General features: G+C 42.9%; 1 protein-coding gene across 45 annotated transcripts in view; it reads left to right on the top strand.

Moving 5' to 3' along the window:
• LOC126363857 (serine/threonine-protein kinase MARK2-like) overlaps positions 1-22,122 on the top strand; it is a 284,053-nt gene that overhangs the window by 142,170 nt on the left and 119,761 nt on the right. For all 45 annotated transcript variants that reach the window (XM_050008038.1, XM_050008036.1, XM_050008028.1 and 42 more), the window contains 3 exons: positions 11,012-11,065; positions 15,664-15,712; positions 18,738-18,874. In XM_050008038.1, the coding sequence (XP_049863995.1) occupies positions 11,012-11,065; positions 15,664-15,712; positions 18,738-18,874 (240 nt within the window). The remainder of the gene's footprint in view (positions 1-11,011; positions 11,066-15,663; positions 15,713-18,737; positions 18,875-22,122) is intronic.

Here is a 22,122-nt window from a genome sequence, read left to right as displayed (position 1 = left end):
GAATGCGTACAAGCTGCTGGAATGTAACGTATTTCACTCGCATGCTTGTGGAATATTGAACGGATGACTAAGGCGCCCAGTACTTGTGGTGGGACTCCATTATACCATTACAATAATGTCTAACCTTTCCTCAACTGACTGGATGGCCTTGAATTCTGTTGTGTACACTGGATAGTGTTGAATTCACCTAATGTTCGAAAAACCCTCGGAAATACCTTGGAACTGGGGGTTTGTCAATCAGGGAAACATCTCTGGCTTTCTGTCTAGCCCCAAGGGCACTGCTGTTAAAGTACCCATACACAAACAATATGTCTGCGTATTCTGCATGGGTGAATATTATGCGACATGTTGGTATTCACAGACACAATGAACTTAATCAATTAAACATTTTTCGCATACAGTGCGTACAAAGACTCACGACTCCTCAGTGATCCAACCTATGATTGTACACTATGTATTCTTGCCGCTGTTGCCTAGTGTGACATTACAGTGCTGCCATCTGTTGCAGAAGTGCTTCACACCTTTTGTATGGATCACCGGCCGGTGTGGCCGAGCAGTTCTAGGCGTTTCAGTCGGGAACCACGCGACTGCTATGGTCGCAGGTTCGAATCCTGCCTCGCGCGTGGATGTGTGTGCTGTCCTTAGGTTAGTTAGGTTTAAATAGTCCTAAGTTCTAGGAGACTGATGACCTCAGATGTTATGTCCCGTAGTTCTCAGAGCCATTGGAATCAATTTTTTTGTGTGGTCAGTAATCTGTCACACCATTATTGTGTCCACCACAACCCTACACTGCTTTACGGTAAGTAATGTTCACACTTGTCTTCATATTCATTCTGACTGAAAATCAGCCACATGTTCAAAGTTTTTTTTTTTTTTTGTCCACATGTAGAATCATCTCTTAAACTATGTGACAGTCCTCCTGAATTACCCTGTACACGCCACTCTCAGCTCTCATTTTCAGGAGAGTATACACTTTCCGAGAAGTGTGACAGCAATATGGGTGGAGGCATTGCCATGAATGTGGAAGACTTCTCATATTGGTTGGTTATTCTTTGCTGTGTTGATGGTACAGAACTTTAAGAAAGATAGTCAAAAAACCACTTTCACCTTCCAGCTGTTTCTATAGGCACTTGCACTGCATCCTTAACCTAATGGCACATGGAAAGTGTAGTGTCTGCATAACATCGGATGTGGAGTGTCTATGCTGGGCACCCTGTTTGGCCATGATCAAATGCACTTTCTCATTATCTACCTGTTACACCAGTGGCAAATGCAGTAAAAGTTCTGAAAACATTACTATTCTGTTTGCTGTAGTGAATGGTGCATACAGTCTCCAACTCTGTAGAAGATGTGTTTAATTCATTTGCTTAAGTGTGTGAAAGCTTCAGAGTATTGGAAAAGAAATGAGGAGCTGCTGAATATGCAGGACGGTAGACATGAATGTGATGAAAACACTGATTATGAAGCTGAGAGAGAGAGAAGAGTGCCCCATGCTCCCCCTTATATATATATATATAAACCCTCTTTTACGTTTTTGTGCAGTCTGCATTTTAAAAAAATACACAGAATTGAGGAAAACGTTAAAAAAAACACACAATCAAGGAAAATGTTGAACCCCTCTCAAAATACGAGCAAAAACACACATAATTGGCATATATGATTAAAAATTGCATTCTTCTCCAATACTTCGTATAAAATCTAAGTGTAGGAAATTAAATGTACAGTAAAATATTTATATAACCATTTATGGTAATAAATTCATCGGTTCTTAAAAATCACAGATGTGTAACAGCAAACAAAAACTCAGAAAAAATTGAAATCCATATCTGTGTACAAGGTAATGAAACTATTTTCCGACATGCTACAACCACAAATTATACATTCAGAAGGTACATTTTTGAGAGATCACCCTTTGTGCTTGAGAGATCATCCTTTGTGCTCGCCCAGAAAAAAGCAAAAATTGATGAATGTGAATTAAATCGAAAACATCACAGCAGCTAAGTGGTTAAACCATAAACATAAATGTCGACATCTGCTTAATAACAAACTTCTGTCATCATTGCTGTTATTGTTTAATGCTTTTCTGATGAGCCACTCTTGACGTGCTCAACACCATTAAAGTGTTAGTTTAGGCTTGTTGAGAGAAACACACACAAAAAAATGAGTTTACTTCGCCCATTGATATTCCAAGCCAATAAGGTGCCTGAAGCTGCTTCGGACAAATCTTCCCAGCAAACCCCTAAAGAGAAGCAAGAGAGCAAGCAAACTAAGAATTAGTCTGCTAAGAGGCAGGACCCTCTGGTGGCCCCAACACTACCACTCCCTCTCAGTCCTGCATCTGAGGATGTGGTGGAGATCTTGACGTCCCATGCGGATCTGGCTCTCACTGATGCCTCATCCACTATAGAAATAGCTACAAATAGTCAATCGGTGGCAGCAAGTGACCCTGAGGCATAACCTGCCTCCTAGCACAGTTCATGGCTTCCTAGCCTCACGATAGCATCATCCTCCAGTGAAACTGCGGAAGTTTTTTCCACCGCCTGGCTGAGCAACAGCAACTGTTAAGCTTTACACCTGCTTTCTGCATTGGCCTTCAGGAAACCTGGATCCTGGAAATGCGGACCCCTGCCCTCCACGGCTACAGGGGATATTACAAGAACCGTAGTGACTATAACAGAGTGTCAGGTGCAGTTTGTGTCTTATGTCGTGAACTTGGTATGCAGTGAACCAGTGTCCCTTCAAACCCATCTTGAAGCCGTGGCTGTCAGGATAAAGACAACATTGGAAATAATTGTCTGCAATGTTCATCTTCCTCCAGATGGTGCAGTACCCCTGAACGCATCGGCTGCACTGATTGATCAACTCCCTAAACCTTTCCTGCTTTTGGGAGATTTTAACACCCATAACCCCTTGTGATGTGGCACCGTGCTTACTGGGCAAGGCAGAGATGTCGAAAATTTACTGTCTCAGCTCGGCCTCAACCTCTGCCTCTTAAATACTGGTGTCTTCTCCAACCCCCCACCCCCTACCCCTCCCGCCCTCAATATCAGTGTGGCACATTGCACATGATACATTTTTGGCCATTGATCTCTCGGTTTGCAGTCCTGACCTTGTCCCATCTATCCACTGGAGAGCACATGACGACCCGTGTGATAGTGACCACTTCCCCATCTTCCTGCCACTGGCGCGGCATCACGCCCACAGATGGCCTACCCAGGTGGGCTTTAAACAAGGCAGATGGTGATGCTTTCACCTCTGCTGTCACAGTGGAATCTCCCCCACTTGGTAACATTGATGTGGTGGTTGCGCAGGTAACTGCAACGATCGTTTCAGTGGCGGAAAACGCAATCCCTTGTTCTTAAGGGTGCCCCGGCAAAAGACAGTCCCTTGGTGGGTGCCGGAAGTCGCTGAGGCAATTAAGGAGCATCGGCAAGCTCTACAGTGGCATAAGCGGCACCCTTCCCTGGAGCAACTTGTAGCCTTCAAACGCCTCCGTGCCCGCGTTCGCCAGCTTATCAAAAGACGGAAACAGCAATGTTGGGAAGGTGACGTATGGCAGCCAATGGTCGAGAGTTATCCCTCCCAAGTCTGGGAAAAGATCAAACGAGTTTTTGGGTACCAGACCCCAACAGGTGTTCCCAGTGTTAACATAAATGGCGTGTTACCTACCAATGCAAAAGCGACGGCCGAGCACTTTCCTAAGCACTATGCTCATACCTCTGCGTCAGAGAACTAACCCCCACCCCCAGCCTTTCGCCTTCTCAAACGGCGGATGGAGTGGAAAGTCCTCTCATTCACTCATTCATTAGATGCCACAGTGAACCCTGTAACACCACATTTACGGAGTGGGAGCTCCTCAGTGCCCTTTCACAGTGCCCCGACACAGCTCTTGGGCCGGATCGGATCCACAGTCAGATGATTAAACATCTCTCATTTGACTACAAGTGACATCTCCTCGTGATCTTCAGCCCGATCTTGTGCGATGGTGTCTTTCCATCGTACCAGCGGGAGAACACGATCGTACCAGTATTCAAACCCAGCAAAAACCCTTTTGATGTGGTTATCTATCGCTTGTCAGCCTCACCAACATTCTTTGTAAGCTGCTGGAATGTATGGTGTGTCGGCAGCTTGCTTGGGTCCTGGAGTCCCGTGGCCTACTGGCTCCTTGCCAGGGTCGTTTCTGCCTGGCTCCTCTACAACTGATAATTTTGTGTCCCTTGAGTCTGCAATCCAAACAGCGTTTTCCGGAAACCAACACCTTGTTGCCGTCTTTTTTTTATTTCCGAAAAGTATATGACACCACCTGGCGACATCATATCCTTGCCACATTATACTAGTGAAGTCTCCAAGGCCTGTTCCCGATTTTTATCCAGAATTTCTTGTCGCTTCGTACTTTCCGGGTCCAAGTTGGTGCCTCCCATAGTTCCCCACACATCTAGGAGAATGGCCCACCAGGGCTCTGTATTCAGTGTTTCTCTATTTTTAGTATCCATTAACGGTCTAGCTGCGGCTGTAGGGCCGTCTGTATGTAGACAACTTCTGCATTTAGTACTGCTCAACCAGTACTGGTGTTGCTGAATGGCACCTACAGGGAGTCATCCACAAGGCGCAGTCGTGGGCCCTTGCCCAAGGCTTCCAGTTTTCGGCCACAAAGTTGTGTGTTGTGCACTTCTGTCTGCATGGTACTGTTCATCCGGAACCAGAACTTTACCTTACTGATGATCCTCTTCCTGTAATGAAGACATATTGATTCTTAGGACTGGTTTTCAATGCCGGATTGACTTGGCTTCCTCACCTTAGTCAGCTTAAGTGGAATTTCTGGCAGCACCTCAATGCATTACTCGCTTGTGGCAAGTTGGGGGATGTTTCTGTTGCCATCACACCCCATAAAAGCTTAAATATGGCCCAGGGTATTATCTTCCACAGGTACCTTTTTCAGTAGTCTGACGATGAGCTATGTGCCAATTTAGAGCAGTGAGCTGTTCATTTCATCCGTCATCCATCGGCGTCTGAGGGATAAACAGGTTGCCACTGGTGCCTTCATCTTGGCCTTCGAGGGTGACACACTGCCTGAGTAGGTCAAGGTGGTGGTCTGCTGCTGTGATGTCAAGCCATATATCCCTCCCCCAATGCGGTGCTTTAAGTGCTGGAAGTTCAGCTATATGTCTTCCCACTGTACTTCCAGCCCCCCTGTCGAGATTGTGGACGTCAGTCACATCCCAATAGTCCACGTTCCCTGCTTTCCATCTGAGTCAACTGTGGAGAGCATCATTAACCTTGCTTGCTAGACTGCAGGATTTTACAGAAAGAGAGGAAAAACATGGAATATAAGACCCTTGACCAACTAATCTACACTGAGGCTAAGATGAAATTTGAGGACCTACATCCTGTGTCTATGACTACCTCATACGCCGCTGCTACGAGAACAGTTGTCGCCCTATCATTTCTTCAAATTCCTGTTGCGCCTCGGAAACGGGAGATGGTGGGGGGGGCACCTCCCTCCCTGCTGCTCCAGCACCACCTAATTTGGGAGCTTCTGAGCTGGAGAAGCGTAAGTCTTCTTCGGCTCCTCTTGCTAGGAAGAGGTCCATTGGGTCACTCCCTTTTCAGGGTTCTGCTGATGAGAAAGATGCTCCCCGTCAGTGGCTGAAGAGGGCTTCATGCTCATCCTCACTCCCAAGACAGATTTAGTGAAGTCCTTCCAGCCAGGGAAACCCAAGGAACAGCACAAGAAATTCAAAAAGAAGACCCCCAAGAACAAGGAACTTGCAGTGGCAACCACACCAGTGCTACTTACAAGCTCTGCGTCTCAGGATCGGGTGGAAAGTCTGGCGTCTGCTGAGCACCTGGATCTTGCCGGACCCTCGGGCACAGTGGATATAGACTACTCAGGCAAAATGTCATTGGCAGCAGGTGACCCTGAGGTGTAAACTGCCTCATTGACTGTTCCATGCCTTCCCAGTTCCATGATGATGTCATCTTCCAATGGAAATGCAGTGGTTTTTTCCACCACCTGGCTAAGCTACATCTACTGTTAAACTTTACACCTGCTTTCGGCATTGCCCTCCAGGAAACCTGGTTCCCGGCATTGCGGACCCCCTTGTCTCTGCAGCTATAAGAGATATTACAGGAACCGTAGCGACTGTAATCAAGTGTCAGGTGGAGTTTGCGTTTACGTCCTAAACTCAGTCTGTAGTGAAACTGTGCCCCTTCAAAGCCCGCTTGAAGCTGTGCCTGTCAGAATATGGACAACACAGGAAATAACTGTCTGCAATGTATATCTTCCTCCAGATGGTGCAGCACCCTTGAATGTATTAGCTGCACTGATTGATCAACTCCCTAAACCTTCCCTACTTTTGGGAGATTTTAATGCCCGTAACACCTTGTGGTGTGACACCATGCTTGCTTGCCGAGGCAGAGATGTTGAAATTTTCGTATCTCAGTTCGACCATTGCATTTTAAATACTGGGGTCGCCACACATTTCAGTGTGGCTCATGGTAGTTACTTGGACATTGATTTATCAATTTTCGGCCCAAGACTTCTCCCATCTATCCACTGGAGAGCACAAGATGACCTGTGTGTTTTGGACCACTTCCCCATCTTCCAGACACTGCCCCAGCGTAAGGGCCAGTGGATGCATGTCCAAATGGGCTATAAACAAGGCAGACTGGCTATCTTTCACCTCTGATATCACCGTTTACTCTCCCCCTCATGGTAACATCAATGTGATGGTGGAGCAAGTGACTATCAGAATCATTCCTGTGGCAGAAAATGCGATCCATCACTCTTTAGGGTGCCCCTGGCGAAAGACAGTCCGTTGGTGGTCGCCAGAAGTCACTGAGGCAATTATTGTGTGTTGGTGAGCTCTACAGCAACATAAGTGACACCCTTCCCTATAACATATTATAGCCTTTATAAGCAGCTCTGTGCCCATGTATTCCAGCTTATAAAATGACAGAAACAGGAGTGTTGGGAGTGGTACATGTCGACCATTGACTGCCATACGTCACCTTCCCAAGTCTGGACGAAAATCAGATGTCTTTTTGGGTACCAAACCCCAACAGGTGTCCTTGACGTTACCATTAATGGCGTGCTATGTACCGATGCAAATGCAGTTGCCGATCACTTTGCTGAGCACTGTGCTCGAGCCTCTGTGTCGGAGAACTATTCCCCAGCCTGTCGCACCCTCAAACGGTGGATGGAAAGGAAAGTTCTCACGTTCACTACACAGTGAACCGTGTAACGCCCCATTTATAAAGTGGGAGCTCCTCGGCGCACTTGCACATTGCCTTGAAACAGCTCCTGGGCCGGATCTGATCCACAGTTAGATGATTAAACATCTCTCGTCTGACTACAAGCGACATCTCCTCATGATCAACCGGATCTGATTCGATGGCGTCTTTCCATCGCACTGGTGGGAGAACACCATCATGCCAGTGCTCAAACCTGGTTAAAACCCACTTGATGTGGATAGCTATCAGCCTCACCAACATTGTTGTTAAGCTGCTGGAATGTATTGTGTGTCAACAGTTGAGTCGGGTCCTGGAGTCACGTGGCCTACTGGCTCCATGTTAGGGCGGCTTCCACCAGCGGTGCTCTACCACTGATAATCTTGTGTCCGTCGAGTCTGCCATCAGAACAGTTTTTTCCAGACACCAACACCCTGTAACCATATGTTTTGATCTACGGAAAGTGTATAACATCACCTGGCAAAATCATATCCTTGCCACGGGTGGGGCCTTTGAGGCCCACTCCTGATTTTTATCCAGAATTTCTTGTTGCTTCGTACTTTCCATGTACAAGTTCGTGCCTCACATAGTTCCCCCCATATTCAGGAGAATGGGTTCCCACAGGGCTCTATATTGAGTGTGTCACTATTTTTAGTGGCCATTAATGGTCTAGCAGCAGCTGAGGGCCATCTATCTCACCTTATCTGCATGCAGACGGCTTCTGCATTTCGTAATGCTCCACCAGTACTGGTGTTGCTGAGCAGCACATACAGGGAGCCAACCATGAGCTGCAGTCATGCACTCTCGCCCGTTGCTTCCAGTTTTCGGCCATTAAGTCTTGTGTCATGCACTTCCGTCGGCATCGTACCGTTCACCCGGAACCAGAACCTTCCCTTAATGATGGTCCACTCACTGTAGTGGAGACATCATATCGATTCTTAGGAGTGTTTTTCGATGTCCGATTGACTTGACAACCTCACCTTCGTCAGCTTAAGTGGAAGTGCTGGCAGCATCTTACTGCCCTCCCCGGCCTGAGCAACACCAATTGGGGTGCAGATCGCTCTACTCTGCTGCAGCTCTACAAAGTCCTTGTTCAATCCCGCCTTGACTATTTGAGTCTGGTTTATGGTTTGGAGGTACCCTCAGTGTTGCGTTTATTCAACCCAGTGCACCACTGTCACTTTTGCCCAGTGACGGGGGCTTTTAGGAGGAGTCCGGTGACCAGTGTCCTGGTGGAGGCCAGATCCTACGTGCACAACTGCTCGCCAGTTACATTGCACAGATTCGTAGTTCTCCTGCGCATCCAAATTATCGTCTCTTTTTTCCACCCGGGGAGTTCATCTCCTGCATCGGCGGCTTAGAACAGGGCTAATGATTGCGGTTCGCATATGATCCCTTCTGTCTGAACTGGAGTCCTTCCCTTTACCACCTCCCAATCAGGTCCGTCCGCATAGATCTCCATGGTGTACACCTAGGCCGCAGATTCGTCTAGATCTTTTGCATGACCCTACGGACGCAGTTACTCCTGTTGCTCTCTGCTGTCACTTCCTCTCTGAAGTGGTTTACATCAACAGCTCAATGGCTGATGGTCAAGTTGGCTTCGCCTACATCCACAGAGGTCATTTTGAACAGCATTCCTTGCCTGATGGCTGCAATGTATTCACGGCAGTGCTAGTGGCCATCTCTCGTGTACTGACTCCTTGAGCAGCCTACAAACTGTCGACCAGTGCTACCCTCGTCATCCTTTGGTAGCGTCCATCCAGGAATCTGTCTGTGCCCTGGACCAGTCTTGTCATTCAGTGCTTATTTGTGTGGACCCCAGGACACATCGCCATTCCAGGCAATGAACTTGACTACGGGCTGGCCAAACAGGCTATAAGGAAACCACTTATTGTGATCGGCATTCCAATAACTGATCTGCATTTGTTTTTACGCCACCAGGTTTTTGGCTTTGGGAGACGGAATGCCATAACCGCAGTACACACAACAAACTGATGCCATTAAGAAGACTACGAAAGTGTGGCATTCCTCCATGTTGGCCTCTCGCAGGGACTCTGTGGTTCCGTCTGCTTCTCATTGGCCATGCTTGGGCGATCTGTAGCTACCTCCACCATTGTGCTTTTAGGGTGGAGGTTTTAATGTGGCTGGATTCTCCTTTTTATTCTCATGGACAGCCAGCCATGGTAATTTGTTTTGTTGTTTTAATCTCTTTTACCTGCTCCTTGTGTTTCTGTGGTTTTCTTCTCCCTGCTGTCCATTGAAGTGTTTGTTGCCCTTCTGTTTTTCTTGTGGTTTTTCCTTTCTCTCTGTTTTGTGTTGTCAGTCTTGCTTGTTTTATTCTCACTCTTGTGGCATTCTTTTATTTGGAACAAGGGGCAGATGACCTAGTAGTCAGGTCCCTTCCCCCCTCTTTTAAACCAACCAACCAATTATATGTCGGCTCAGTGAATTTCTGTACAATGTGTAAAGTGTAAATTTGAAATAAAGCTCTGATGCTATAGTTTCATACCTCTATCACTGCTGCCAATCTTTACGATCAACAATGTTTGTTGGAAAGTATATGCGTGTGTAATGTATGTAGTTGAAAGGCTCAGGTAAAAGGTGAATTGATTGAGGCCATACATTGCAGGCAAGTGGCCATCATGACAATGCCCCATGTCATACGGACACTTTCATCACAGAATTTTTTACCTCAAAAGGCATTCCTGTTTTTCCACAGACACCCAGATCACCTGATCTGAGTACTTGTGACTCTTTTCTTGTCCTGACAGTGAAAAATATCTTGAAAGGATGTCATATTGAGACTCTAAAGAACATTCAAAACAAAGTGTCAGACATGTTGAAGTCCCTCCCAGTTGAAGCCTTTCCGCACTGCTACCAAGGGTGGAAACGACAGCTCCACTGATGTAATGCTGCCCAAGGGAACTAATTTGAGGGGGACAAATTATTGTTGGAATGCAATAAAAACTTCAATAATTAAAATATCAGTCTTACTATTTTTCACACACCTCATACTTTGTTTGTGTACACAGTGGGTCAACAGTGAAAAGTCCCTTCACAATGTGAATTATCATTGTTGAAAATCACATGGATGTCGGGCTTGTAAACTGCAGCAACCAGGCACATAACACAAGTAGAGAAAATTTAATGGAGACAGTAAATATAAGAGTACACATTTCAAGTGCAGAGTGGTAGCACATGTCTTTCATATTATTTGTATTGTAATGTCAATTCACAAAAATGTATTTTGAGATGGTTAAGATAATAAAATTTTCAGATATTTCTTTCTTCCCATGAAAGCTGAAATAATTCAAGTGTTTTGCTTTGGTAGAAAACTTGATAATTAATTTGTTGTAGGCACATGGTTCTAGCTTTGTCCTAGATTATAGATTTCTTTTCTTAACATAGACATTCATACTCATTGTGTAGTGTATAGGAACTTCATACTGTGTTTTGCACTGCCAGTTTTCTACTGTGTGTGTGTGTGTGTGTGTGTGTGTGTGTGTGTGTGTGTGTGTGTGTGTGAAATACTAATATGCAGCCCAAACATTATTTATATTAGACTTCAGACATGTCTTATATACAGTATTTCTAAGAATAATGGATATTACTACCTGTCCTAAAGCACGGTCAATGCCTACTCCATATTGTTTCTCAGTGAAAGTAGATCAACTTGATCGCTGCAAAACAATCCTTTGGTATATTAATATTTATGTACAGCATATTTTGAGGTAAATATTTTAGTATTTCTTGTTTAATTATAGTCTCTCTTGTTTTACAGGTAGCCATAAAAATAATTGATAAAACACAACTGAACCCTGGAAGCCTGCAAAAGGTAAATGAAATTTATCTATAGACAACTCTTCTTTAAATTAACGTTACAAAACTAAACCCATATCTGTGATAGATAAGATTGAATGTTCATTAAAGTTTCTAGGTTGTTGGTCTGGGTTGGGGTGGCGGGTGTGGAAGCAGTGATATAATATAATACTTATATTAAAGTTAAAAAATTGAATATGTTATTGTTATACTCCTGCTGCTACTACATTCTGCAATGTAACTATGAATACGTGTATTCCATTGTCTAAATTAAGATGATACAATACTGTTGCCACCCTGCCCATTGTCCCCTCTCCGTCCTGTCGCTGCCCCACCCCATTTCCCCTTTCTGCCCTGTCGCTGCCCCACCCCATTTCCCCTTTCTGCCCTGTTGCCACCCTAGTCCCCCCCCCCCCCTCTCCGCAGTGTCGCCGCCCCACTCTGCCTCCTCTCTCTGCCTCCCTTCTCCTCAATGCCGCCGCCCCGCTCTGGCTCCCCTCTACACGGTGCCGCCGCCCCGCTCTGGCTCCCCTCTACACGGTGCCGCCGCCCCGCTCTGGCTCCCCTCTACACGGTGCCGCCGCCCCGCTCTGGCTCCCCTCTACACGGTGCCGCCGCCCCGCTCTGGCTCCCCTCTACACGGTGCCGCCGCCCCGCTCTGGCTCCCCTCTACACGGTGCCGCCGCCCCGCTCTGGCTCCCCTCTACACGGTGCCGCCGCCCCGCTCTGGCTCCCCTCTACACGGTGCCGCCGCCCCGCTCTGGCTCCCCTCTACACGGTGCCGCCGCCCCGCTCTGGCTCCCCTCTACACGGTGCCGCCGCCCCGCTCTGGCTCCCCTCTACACGGTGCCGCCGCCCCGCTCTGGCTCCCCTCTACACGGTGCCGCCGCCCCGCTCTGGCTCCCCTCTACACGGTGCCGCCGCCCCGCTCTGGCTCCCCTCTACACGGTGCCGCCGCCCCGCTCTGGCTCCCCTCTACACGGTGCCGCCGCCCCGCTCTGGCTCCCCTCTACACGGTGCCGCCGCCCCGCTCAATTTCGTGTTCCTCTTATCACCATGTCAGCACCCCTCTGCCTTCTAAAATCCATGATGCCCCTCCCCTTCGACCACAGTACACCTTGGCTCAGCGACCCCCACAGCCCAGACAGCAGTACTGCCCTGTCACCAATGCACATCGCCGCGCACTTGTGCCTCCCAACCCTCTTCTCCCTGTCGAGCATGTGTATGCCCCGGGACAACTGTGAAATCCAGAAAAACCTGGGGTTTTTTTTATCCCTGGGAAAACATGGACATTTAATTTTGAGTTGAATTATTGTAATTTTGATTTGTAAGAACTAATATATCAACAAAGAATTTTATTTTAGCCTGCTACTGCAATAGTAAAACACAAACAAGTGAAAAACACCAATATAAAACTTAAGTTGCAAAGTAAATGCACCATTTAGAGCAACAAAACCAATGCTCACAAGCATCCTTGATCAACAAAATGTGTCGAAGACCATGTGATACTTCGTAACAACGGACTGCTTTTGATGAACATGTTGTCATAACTGTATCAATTTGGTTCGTTTGAGCAGTTGCTGGCGTGTGCATGTTCAAAGCTGAAGTTGCATATGAGCAGCACTGTCTCCAGCTTCTAGACACTTCAAGTGTGGCTGTCAAATATATAAGCAGTCGATGTGAGCAGCCAGATGCTATGTGGAAAAGTTTTTCTGGGGTGCCCAGCTGCCAGATTTGTGCATGTGCAGGGAAGTCAGACTTGTAATGAGGAGTGGTGTCCACATGACCTGTGTTAACGTTTAGTAATATTGCTGTTCTCCCTTCATTTACAGCTTTAACATTCAGTGAAAACAAAACAGATTTCTGCCTAGGAAGTTAATTCAAATACATTCATATAGTGATGTAAAACTAAAATATGTTATTAGTTCCGGTTTCCTTATTTTATGTTACTGGCAATCACACATTAATCGCTTTGATGGACAATGAAATTATTTTTGTTGGTTTGCTAACGAAATTTGGGTTTTATTAATCTTATCTGCAGAGGCAGTCAGTTTATTTGGAACAAAATGTTTCAGTCCATAATACTACCCAGTTTCAACTGTTCACTGAATTTAAAGTGCACGTTTTCATCTTCTGGTACATATGGCATTATGCCACAATAAAGAGCCAAATATGAGATAATACAGTAATGGTATGCCAAGAGAATTGGCTTGATAAAAACCACACTGAAGAGCTTCAGCAGAATTACATGTCTTCTGTAAAACACACTATTTTTTCAATCACAAGACATGTTTCAGTGCTTGTCTAGTACCTTTTCTATGCTTAACATTATTTCTTAATTTGAGTTGTTTACGGCTTAAATTTACTAAACGCCGTTCCTCAGTAGATTACAGACTGGGAGCACACATTGTGTATCATTGTAACTGGCTTTATATTTACTGCTGGTGTAGAATATGAACTGCCAATTATACAGTTTCTGGGTGACAACTTACCTTGTTAATTTTTATACAGCTTGAAAAAGTCATGGGAAGCATGTTGTTCTTAGTTCTTGTATATACAAACTACTAATTGTTATTTTTGCAAGAAATTTGTATAGCTTATTACTAGCTTTAGCAATGCTGTGTGGATGTAAACTTGATTGGAAATGCAACCTAACGCAACATTAAAGGTACTCTGAGTTACAGAGTCTAATTTTGGAATTAATATTGTGCCAAGGACTGCCCTCTAATTTTGCATTCCTTGTCTAGATACAATATATAAAACAATTGCCCTATGAACGACGACTATTTGTCCCCTCCAAACAACATGCTGCACTGATGCCCCATTACATATTAAATTCCAAACAGAAAAGGGAAGAAAGATGTATGAGCGGAGCAAAGACTAAGCAAGGGCTGTGTGCATTATCATAGCTACTCAAGCGAAGTAAATTTTGTCTTTTGATGCTCTCTGGCAACTAATCAAACTGACCAAAAATTTCTAACAGGTAGCGGAAAAGAACTGTGAATGGTGGTTTAAGAAGCACTGCTATCAAAGTAAATTTCCTTTTTACACTGGATTAATTATGTTTTGAGTGAGGCTGTGCAGTGAGTTTTCTTGAATCTCAAAGCTTTTGACTCTCATTCAAACCTTAACACTTTGAGTACAGCCACTTAAAAAAAAAAAAATTTGGACACAGAAGACCACCCATTAGTACCATTATTTCAGATTTTACCAGCATGTTTGTGTTTTATATATTGCAAAGGGGTAATATATGCTAAAAAAAATTATATGAGTAAGCATAGCTTTTCTTGTATGTACACTATACATTTATAAATTTAAACAAGGAACTTGAGTATTTGTGTGTTCGTGCAACTTAACAGTGATATTGGTATTAGCTGACTCAGTGTCCTATACTCTGAATATAAGATGTCATTTGCTGGCGACTTAACATATCCTGAGCAATGACTGACTAACAGAAGTGCCTCACAATCTTGATTTCAGTGATTCAGAAACTAATGTGCTGAGTTTGGTGGAATAATATTTTTGGAATACGAAAATCTGCTGTGCATCAAAGATCTTTCCAAAACACATCATTTTTTTTTCTTTTTTCTTTTTTGTGTGTGTTTCATTTCCTAAAGTGCCAGGGACAGGTTTTAAGATTCCAGGGGGAAGCACAAAGCCACTTAACACAGAGAAAGTGTATCCTCGCCACCTGTCGCCACCACCGTGTGCGTCGTGCACCCTGCCCTGTTGCCACCACCACCACCACCACCACCACTCTGCAACCCATTGCCATTTTGCTCCCCCCTCCCCCTCCTCCTCCTCCTCCAACACTGTCTGCACTGTCATGACCCAGAATTCCCCTTAGTTCCCACTGTAGTCACTGGGCACCCAATCCTGTCCGCAAAGTCACCACCCCCCTACCCCCTTCTTCCCTCCCCTCCCGCACTTTCCGCCTTGTTGTCCCCATCGACCCTTCCTCTCCCCACTTGTCACCCGTTTCGTTTGGTCATTCAGATCTATCCTGTAGCTGCCACTAAGCACCACCACCACCGAACGCCCCCCCCCCCCCCCCCCCCGCCACTATCCCTACCACGAGCTGCTCCCCACTACCAAGCTGCTGTCGCATGCACCCTTTTTCTCCTCAATATTACCACCACTTTTCAATGCGCCACTGCTGTGCTTCTTGCTTCTTGCTTCTGCCTTTTCTGCCTTGTTACTGCCTTCATGCCACCCTGTTGCTGCTCTCGTTACCTCCCAGCCGTTCCCTACAACTTGGCCTGCTCACCCCTCCTCACATTCACTTAATCCAGCCTGACCACCTCTCCTTGTCCTAACATTCAATTACTCCAGCTTGGCCGCCTCTCCTGTCCTTGCAGCCATTTACTCCAGCATTTCTTCCTTGATTTGTCATGTGTGGGATGGAAATTCATTCTTCAGGAGGTTTTTAATTTCCGAGAAACTTTTCGCCTTATTTTCTCATTTGTTATTTTCATGAACTAGTAATTTATCTATATTTACATTGGGTGCATTTAATTTTTCTTTGTAAATTCTATTTGTTTGCACCTATTTTAAATAGCATTGCATGTAATACACATTGTTATCAACACATTTATTGGTTTTCTCATGTTTCAGTTATTCAGAGAGGTTAGGATAATGAAAATGCTAGACCATCCAAACATAGGTAGGTATGAATAAATTTGTTATTAATGATAACTGTCAAAACTTGATCTTGCTTTTATGTTTACATTGACTTATAAGTCTCTCTCTTTAAGTAATTCAGAAGGAACCCAAGAACTGTTTCTTGGAAATTTCCTGATTTGCATCACTGTAAATTTGAATCCTTCAATATTCACAGAAAAGTAGCTTTAGGTGTAACACCAGTTTTATGTAATGGGGCGGAACTGCTATTATGTACATTAGTGTGTTAACAACTTGAATGCTAGTTTATAATCTGAGCTACAGTTTAGAATGATTTTTCATGGGCATATACAATACAAACACTGCTTCTATTTTATCAGAACTGCCCTTTACCATGAACTGTGTAACCTGTAAAGTTAGTTTTTGTTGTATGTTGATCCATATTTTACACAGTAACTTCAGTGGTTCATTGCTGTTCGATTACAACTTTGTCTCTGCTCCTGTTGGTGTGGGAACAACGTGCAAAACTTACTACAAGTATTAATAAGTGGCATAAGCACCTTTAGTTGCAATAAAGATGTCAGTGTGTCCTGTTGAAACCTCCCACATTTCAGAGGCCCAGGAGGGTGAGGGGGGGGGGGGGGGGGGGGGGGGAGAAACTGTAGATAGGATAATGAAATTGAAATTGCACCATATGCGACAGCATCTCAAAGAACTTATGTTCACATGTCAGATGTCCAGACTGTTGTCACCAGAGTTCAGCATGATCACATGAAGTGAAAATGGGGTTTTCAGAAATAAAGTAGCCAATTACTGTGTAAAGAAATTACCATAGGTTGTATAACTGTCATTTACCTTATGATACCATTCCCTTATTGGTTTCACGTAAGTTTCTGACAACTAGAAGTGTTCTGAAGCACTAAGCCGTGTACTGCCAGAATGTTCTAGAGAAGACAGTGGAGGACGTGAGACAAGTGTTTCTCAGAAACCTATGTAAGTCAGTTTGATAGGCACCTAGGCAACTGAATGTATGTCAAGCAACATTGCATTGTGCAGTGTACCAGCTTCTTTGTATGCTCACAGAGTGCAATTTCGGCAACTTCTGATGCGAAATGACAAACCATGACAATAATTTGCTGCAGCGTATTGAAATGAATGCCATCTTCCTAGAAAGGTGTTCATTCCGAGATGAGGCAATCTTTTGTTCCAGGAATTGTTAATCAGCATAATGTTCAACTCTGGAGTCAACATCATCTGCACGTTATCATTGAACATGTTGGTGACAACCCTAAATTAAATGTCTGGTGTGGGCTGATGCACGACAGGATAGTTGGACCATTCTTCTCTGCAGAAAACACAGTGAATGGGTCATCGTATCAGGACATGTTCGAGCAGTTCGTGTACCCTTAGATACAAGACTTGCAACCCGGTTTCATTATTTACCAAAATGGAGCTCTGTCATATTGGTCAGTGGCTGTTCATTAGCTCCAAGATACGAAATCACCCAATCCCTAGATCGGACATGGAGGACACATTTATCTGAACACCTCATTTCCCCAACATTACCCTGATGGATTTCTTCGTGTGGGGACTCAAGAAGGATCTCACGTGTGCTACAAAAGTTGAAGATATGCCTGTGTTACTACATCATACTACTGATCGATTGTGACAGTGACAGAGAACATGTTACAAATAACACTGCAAGAAACTGAATACAGAGTTGATATTCTTCGTACTGAAACTGGATCATGTATAGAAGTGTATTGATGATAATTAAATAAATTCTTTGAGATGTTCCAGTCTACAGTGCAATTTCATTTTTATATCTACTGTAATTTTTTCTCCCCCGTGTCTTAGAAATGTGCAGGTTCGAAATGGACACCCTGTACTTTGTTGACAGACTTTGAAGCAAATTTCATTACTGAACCCTGCAACACAGTTCTTCCTACTTTCTTTTGCGGTGATAAAATTTCATGATGGGGAAGTCTTGCTGTGAGCCATTCTTTGGTTGTAATAGATTTACTGCATCATCAGTTGTTAAGGCTATTTCTCATTGAGCCTTACTTTGCAGTTCTTGTTTTGGTATTCTTTTCAGAACTAATTTGAGCATGCTTTCATGCCTTGAAATTCACCAGTCAGTGTTTATCAACACTCTATCCTTTATTCCTCAGATACAGTTTAATTTCCATTTGTTCAACACAGCTTTTGACTTTTGATACCTCCAGCACTTAATGACGACACCTCATTTTGAAGTGTTAATTCCTGTGATACATAATTAACAGTATTTGAGTCCTTGTAATAGTAGTAAATAATAGTAGTAAACAAGTAGGGCAAATGTTAATGTTTAATTCCATATTTTTAATTCTTTTATTTATTTATTTCTTTATTTATAATTTTTTTCAAAGTCAGTTTGAGTCCTCTATCAAGGGCAAACAACTTACTTCCTTCCCCACTTCCTTTCAACTTGGATATAGTAGAGTCATCATTAGAAGGTCTCTGACAGTTACAGTTGGCTTGGCATTGCTGCTGCATGCATCTACGTCAACCATTGCACTTTGCCATTGGAAGTGGTCAAGAATTTTCTTTTGGTGACTCAGCTATAGTCCTCCATCAGTTTTGGTCTGATTTTCATGTCTTTCCTATCTTTATTTAATTTACAATTAATGGGTAATTACAATTGAAAACATTACTTCTTTTATGTTGATGTGAACTTTTACACTGGCTTCTTGGTCTCATTAAGTTAGTTGATGGTTTCCTAGAGTAATGGAATATTCTTTAAAAGACAGGATGTGCATCCACATGAGCAAGGCAGATTATCCATCCTCTTGTGTTAAGTAGGAAATCTGGGTTTGAGTGCCAGTCTGGAACAAATTTTTAACCTTCAGTATCAACTTATAGTGTGTCCTATTGTGGCTGGTGTCTGTGTGTAAAAGAATTCTTTTGCTGTTGGAATGTTTTTTTTCTCCAGCACGGAATTTGTAAATTTACTCTCTTAAATTATTGCACTCCAGTTTATTTAAAGAAATTTGTTGTGTAATGGATTTTTATGAATTTTTATTCATTTACAGTAAAATTGTTTCAAGTGATTGAAACCGAAAAGACTCTGTACTTAGTGATGGAATATGCAAGTGGAGGGGAAGTTTTTGACTACTTGGTCCTGCATGGTAGGATGAAAGAAAAAGAAGCAAGAGCCAAATTTAGACAGGTAAAGTGTACTTTTATTAGATATAAAAAAAAAATTAAGCATGCATAGGTATGTTTCTCTTATTGAGTTTTCTTTAATTTTCGTTTATTGGAGTTTTCTGTACTGGCATTTTAGCTCCTGTTTTAATTGGTTTTATTATTATTATTATTATTATTATTATTATTATTATGGTTTTTGTTGTATAAGTTCTCTTGAATTTGTGTGTTTGGCTATATCATTTAATCTCGTAAAGTCATTAATTATGATGCTTTTTTTGCATCTCTGTCTTTAGTAATAGGACTAACATAACATTTACAGTATATGTATTAGCTGATTAGAGTACTTATACTGGTCTCAAAGATGTAATAACTGTTCCGTGTTCGTAAGTTCACAAATACCACTCAGTTGGGTGTTCCATTAGTGGTACTATCATCAGCCACATACCATTAGGTGGCTTGTGGACTGTGATGTTGATGTAGATCTAGAGCAGGCATCAGCAAACTAGACCTGGGTGCCAAATCTGGCCCACTGCCCGCAACCTAAAAATTTTTACATTTCTAAATTCTTAAAAAATTTAAAGTAGGATAATACTACTGAATGAAACATGCAAATTATGTGATAGTAAGATGTCAGCTGAATTGGAATAATCCTTCAGTTTTGGCTATGTATTGCTGTTGACTGGCAACACACTCTGATGGTTGACTTGGAAAATGGGGCAAAAAAAAAAAGTGTATGGTACTTTTGTGTACAGGAAGCGTACTGTGGAAGCCGGGCATCCACACTGCCACTGTGATGGCATGCAGTTTTAAGTTGATACTGTTACCAGTGCCACATGTATCACTGTTCTTCAATATTTTGTTCTCATTTCTAAAACAACTGTGTTTCCATCGTGTTGCTATCAGAACTACAAAAGGAGAGAAAAGCTGACTTTGAACATCATTATTTTAAGGTAGAGTGGGCTTAAAATTATTTTTTCACTGAATTAGATGGGAAAGGATTGTTCCTATTGTGTAGTGACACTATAGCTGTACAAAAAGTGTGTTATGTGCTCTGGCATTATCAGACCAAGCATTTGCCACAGTGTTTCCTTTCCAATTCACTGAGAAGATTGAAAAATGAAACTGAGGCTGCAACTAAAATAAGTTTACAAATTTCTCATTGTTAGCCAAGGACTGGAAACTATTTACTGATAGTAAGTTACTTAAATCATGTCTGATTGTAGCACCTGAAGAAATGTGTCCTGAGAAAATAGATTTGTTTAATTCTATCAATCTTTCCTTGAGAACAGTTGCTTCAAGAGTTGAGAATATTGGCAGCAACATTGGTAACCAATTATTTAACAAGGCTCATAGATGCTGTGCAGTTGCTGCTATTTATTTGAGGAGTCAGTGCTGATTTCAAAGTGACTGAATAATTACCTTCTTAGAGTAGTCTTTGTGGAATAACTACAGATGAAAATATTTTCAAAGTAGTTGAGAAAACATTAACAAAGTATAACTTGTAGAGGGAACAGTTTATGCTGTCACAACTGTAAAAATGTGTGTGGTATGGACACATTCCCCTTGCTATCAAAAATTCCAAAAAGAAATGAAATCTCCATTTCCTAATACAGTCTGCAAAAGATGTACTTTCCAAGCTCAAACAACAGTTCCAGATATGCCCTCAGGTCTTGATGAAAATGCAGAAGACATTTCTATATTTTAAAATATATTTGACTGTATCATTGAGAAACTTCCACCTGACGTTCAGATGGACGTAATTAATCTGCAATGTGAGAATATGTTCTTTAAATGTCTACAAGTTGATGAATATGGCGAGTTAAGATCAGATGCCCCAAGTTTGATCTCTGTATTTGGTAGTACCTATTTGTGTGAAAGACATTTTCAAAAAACACGGCAAATTTTAAACCAGCGATCTTCAATTGGGACTTTTTAGAACAGGATAATGTGTTACCTGATGTTGCACCTGACTCAACAAACTCCACCAGCATGTCAACAGTGATGGATAATTTACATACAACAAAGCAATCACTAATAGGAAAAGAATTGACAAAGGTGTCAACATCACTGTCACAATAGCATGCTGTTAATCACAGTAATATAGAAACCCATATTCCCTTATGTGAATTGGAACAAAATGATGTATTTCAAACTGCCCAGAGCCTAATCAGGCTAAGCCATCCAGATATAGTATGCTATCCTACAAAACAACACACTGACAGAATGATTCTCAGAACAATAATGTCCCAATAAACCCCAGGGAACCACGTGATCTACTAAAAACCTTATGTACCAGAAGATCTGAAACCCTAAACCTTGAAAGATTTTACAATGAGTGGAAGCATGGATAGATGCCTTTCATGAATATTTTAGAACGAAATTCATTACGAGAAACTGTAGTAAGTGCAGAAATTCCCACAGTTACAGAAAAACTGGATACCTACATGGCATACATGTACCGTATTTATTTGAATCAAAGCCGCACTCGAATCTAAGCCACACCTGAAAAATGAGACTCGAAATCAAGGGGGGGAAAAATTCCTGAATCTAAGCCGCATCTGAAATTTGAAACTTGAAATTGAAGGAGAGAGAAACTTTTTAGACCGCACCGCCAAATTGAAACAAAGTTGGTCCATTTTAATGTGAGACACAATTTAGGTCTAATGAATGACGATACAGCTACAGTAGTTTGGTTCGAGTCGTCAGCTTGGCAGTTAAGCTTCACCAGGTAGCCATTGCTATGTGTCAGACGCTCCGTCCCTATTTATAAGGGTACTCTTTCTTTTTCACATGCTTCGTCTGGTTTGAATTGATTACTTATTTTTCTTTGATCTGATAAGTGCCATTCTCTTGGTTATAGGTGTTTACATCGAAGCTGAAAATGCATTACTGTACTGTCATGCATTGTTTGTCGCATTCTGATGAGTGTTTACGATCAGTTGCCGCGTACAATTGAGAGAGAGAGAGAGAGAGAGGAATAGTCTCATTAGCGAAACAATGGCAAGAGACTGCTATTTGTTTTCTTTGCTGCTTTCTTTGATAATGATCAACAACAACCAAATAATAGGCTGCATATGATAGATGATGTTCTGAACGAGAGTTTAGTGAAAATTTTTCTCCGTTTGAAAATCTTTGCAGACGCCTCTCTAGTACATTACATTCTGCACAAAAATTAGAGTTATCTTAGATTTAAAAATCTTGTCAGTTGCCGTGCTTCATTTTTGACTGTATCACTATTAGGCATAATAATAATAATAATAATAATAATAA

The sequence above is a fragment of the Schistocerca gregaria genome, chromosome 1, assembly GCF_023897955.1.
Source record: "Schistocerca gregaria isolate iqSchGreg1 chromosome 1, iqSchGreg1.2, whole genome shotgun sequence".
In the NCBI taxonomy this organism is placed as follows: domain Eukaryota; kingdom Metazoa; phylum Arthropoda; class Insecta; order Orthoptera; family Acrididae; genus Schistocerca; species Schistocerca gregaria.
Note: the sequence above shows the minus strand (reverse complement) of the source record. Positions and strands in the feature narration are given on the sequence as shown.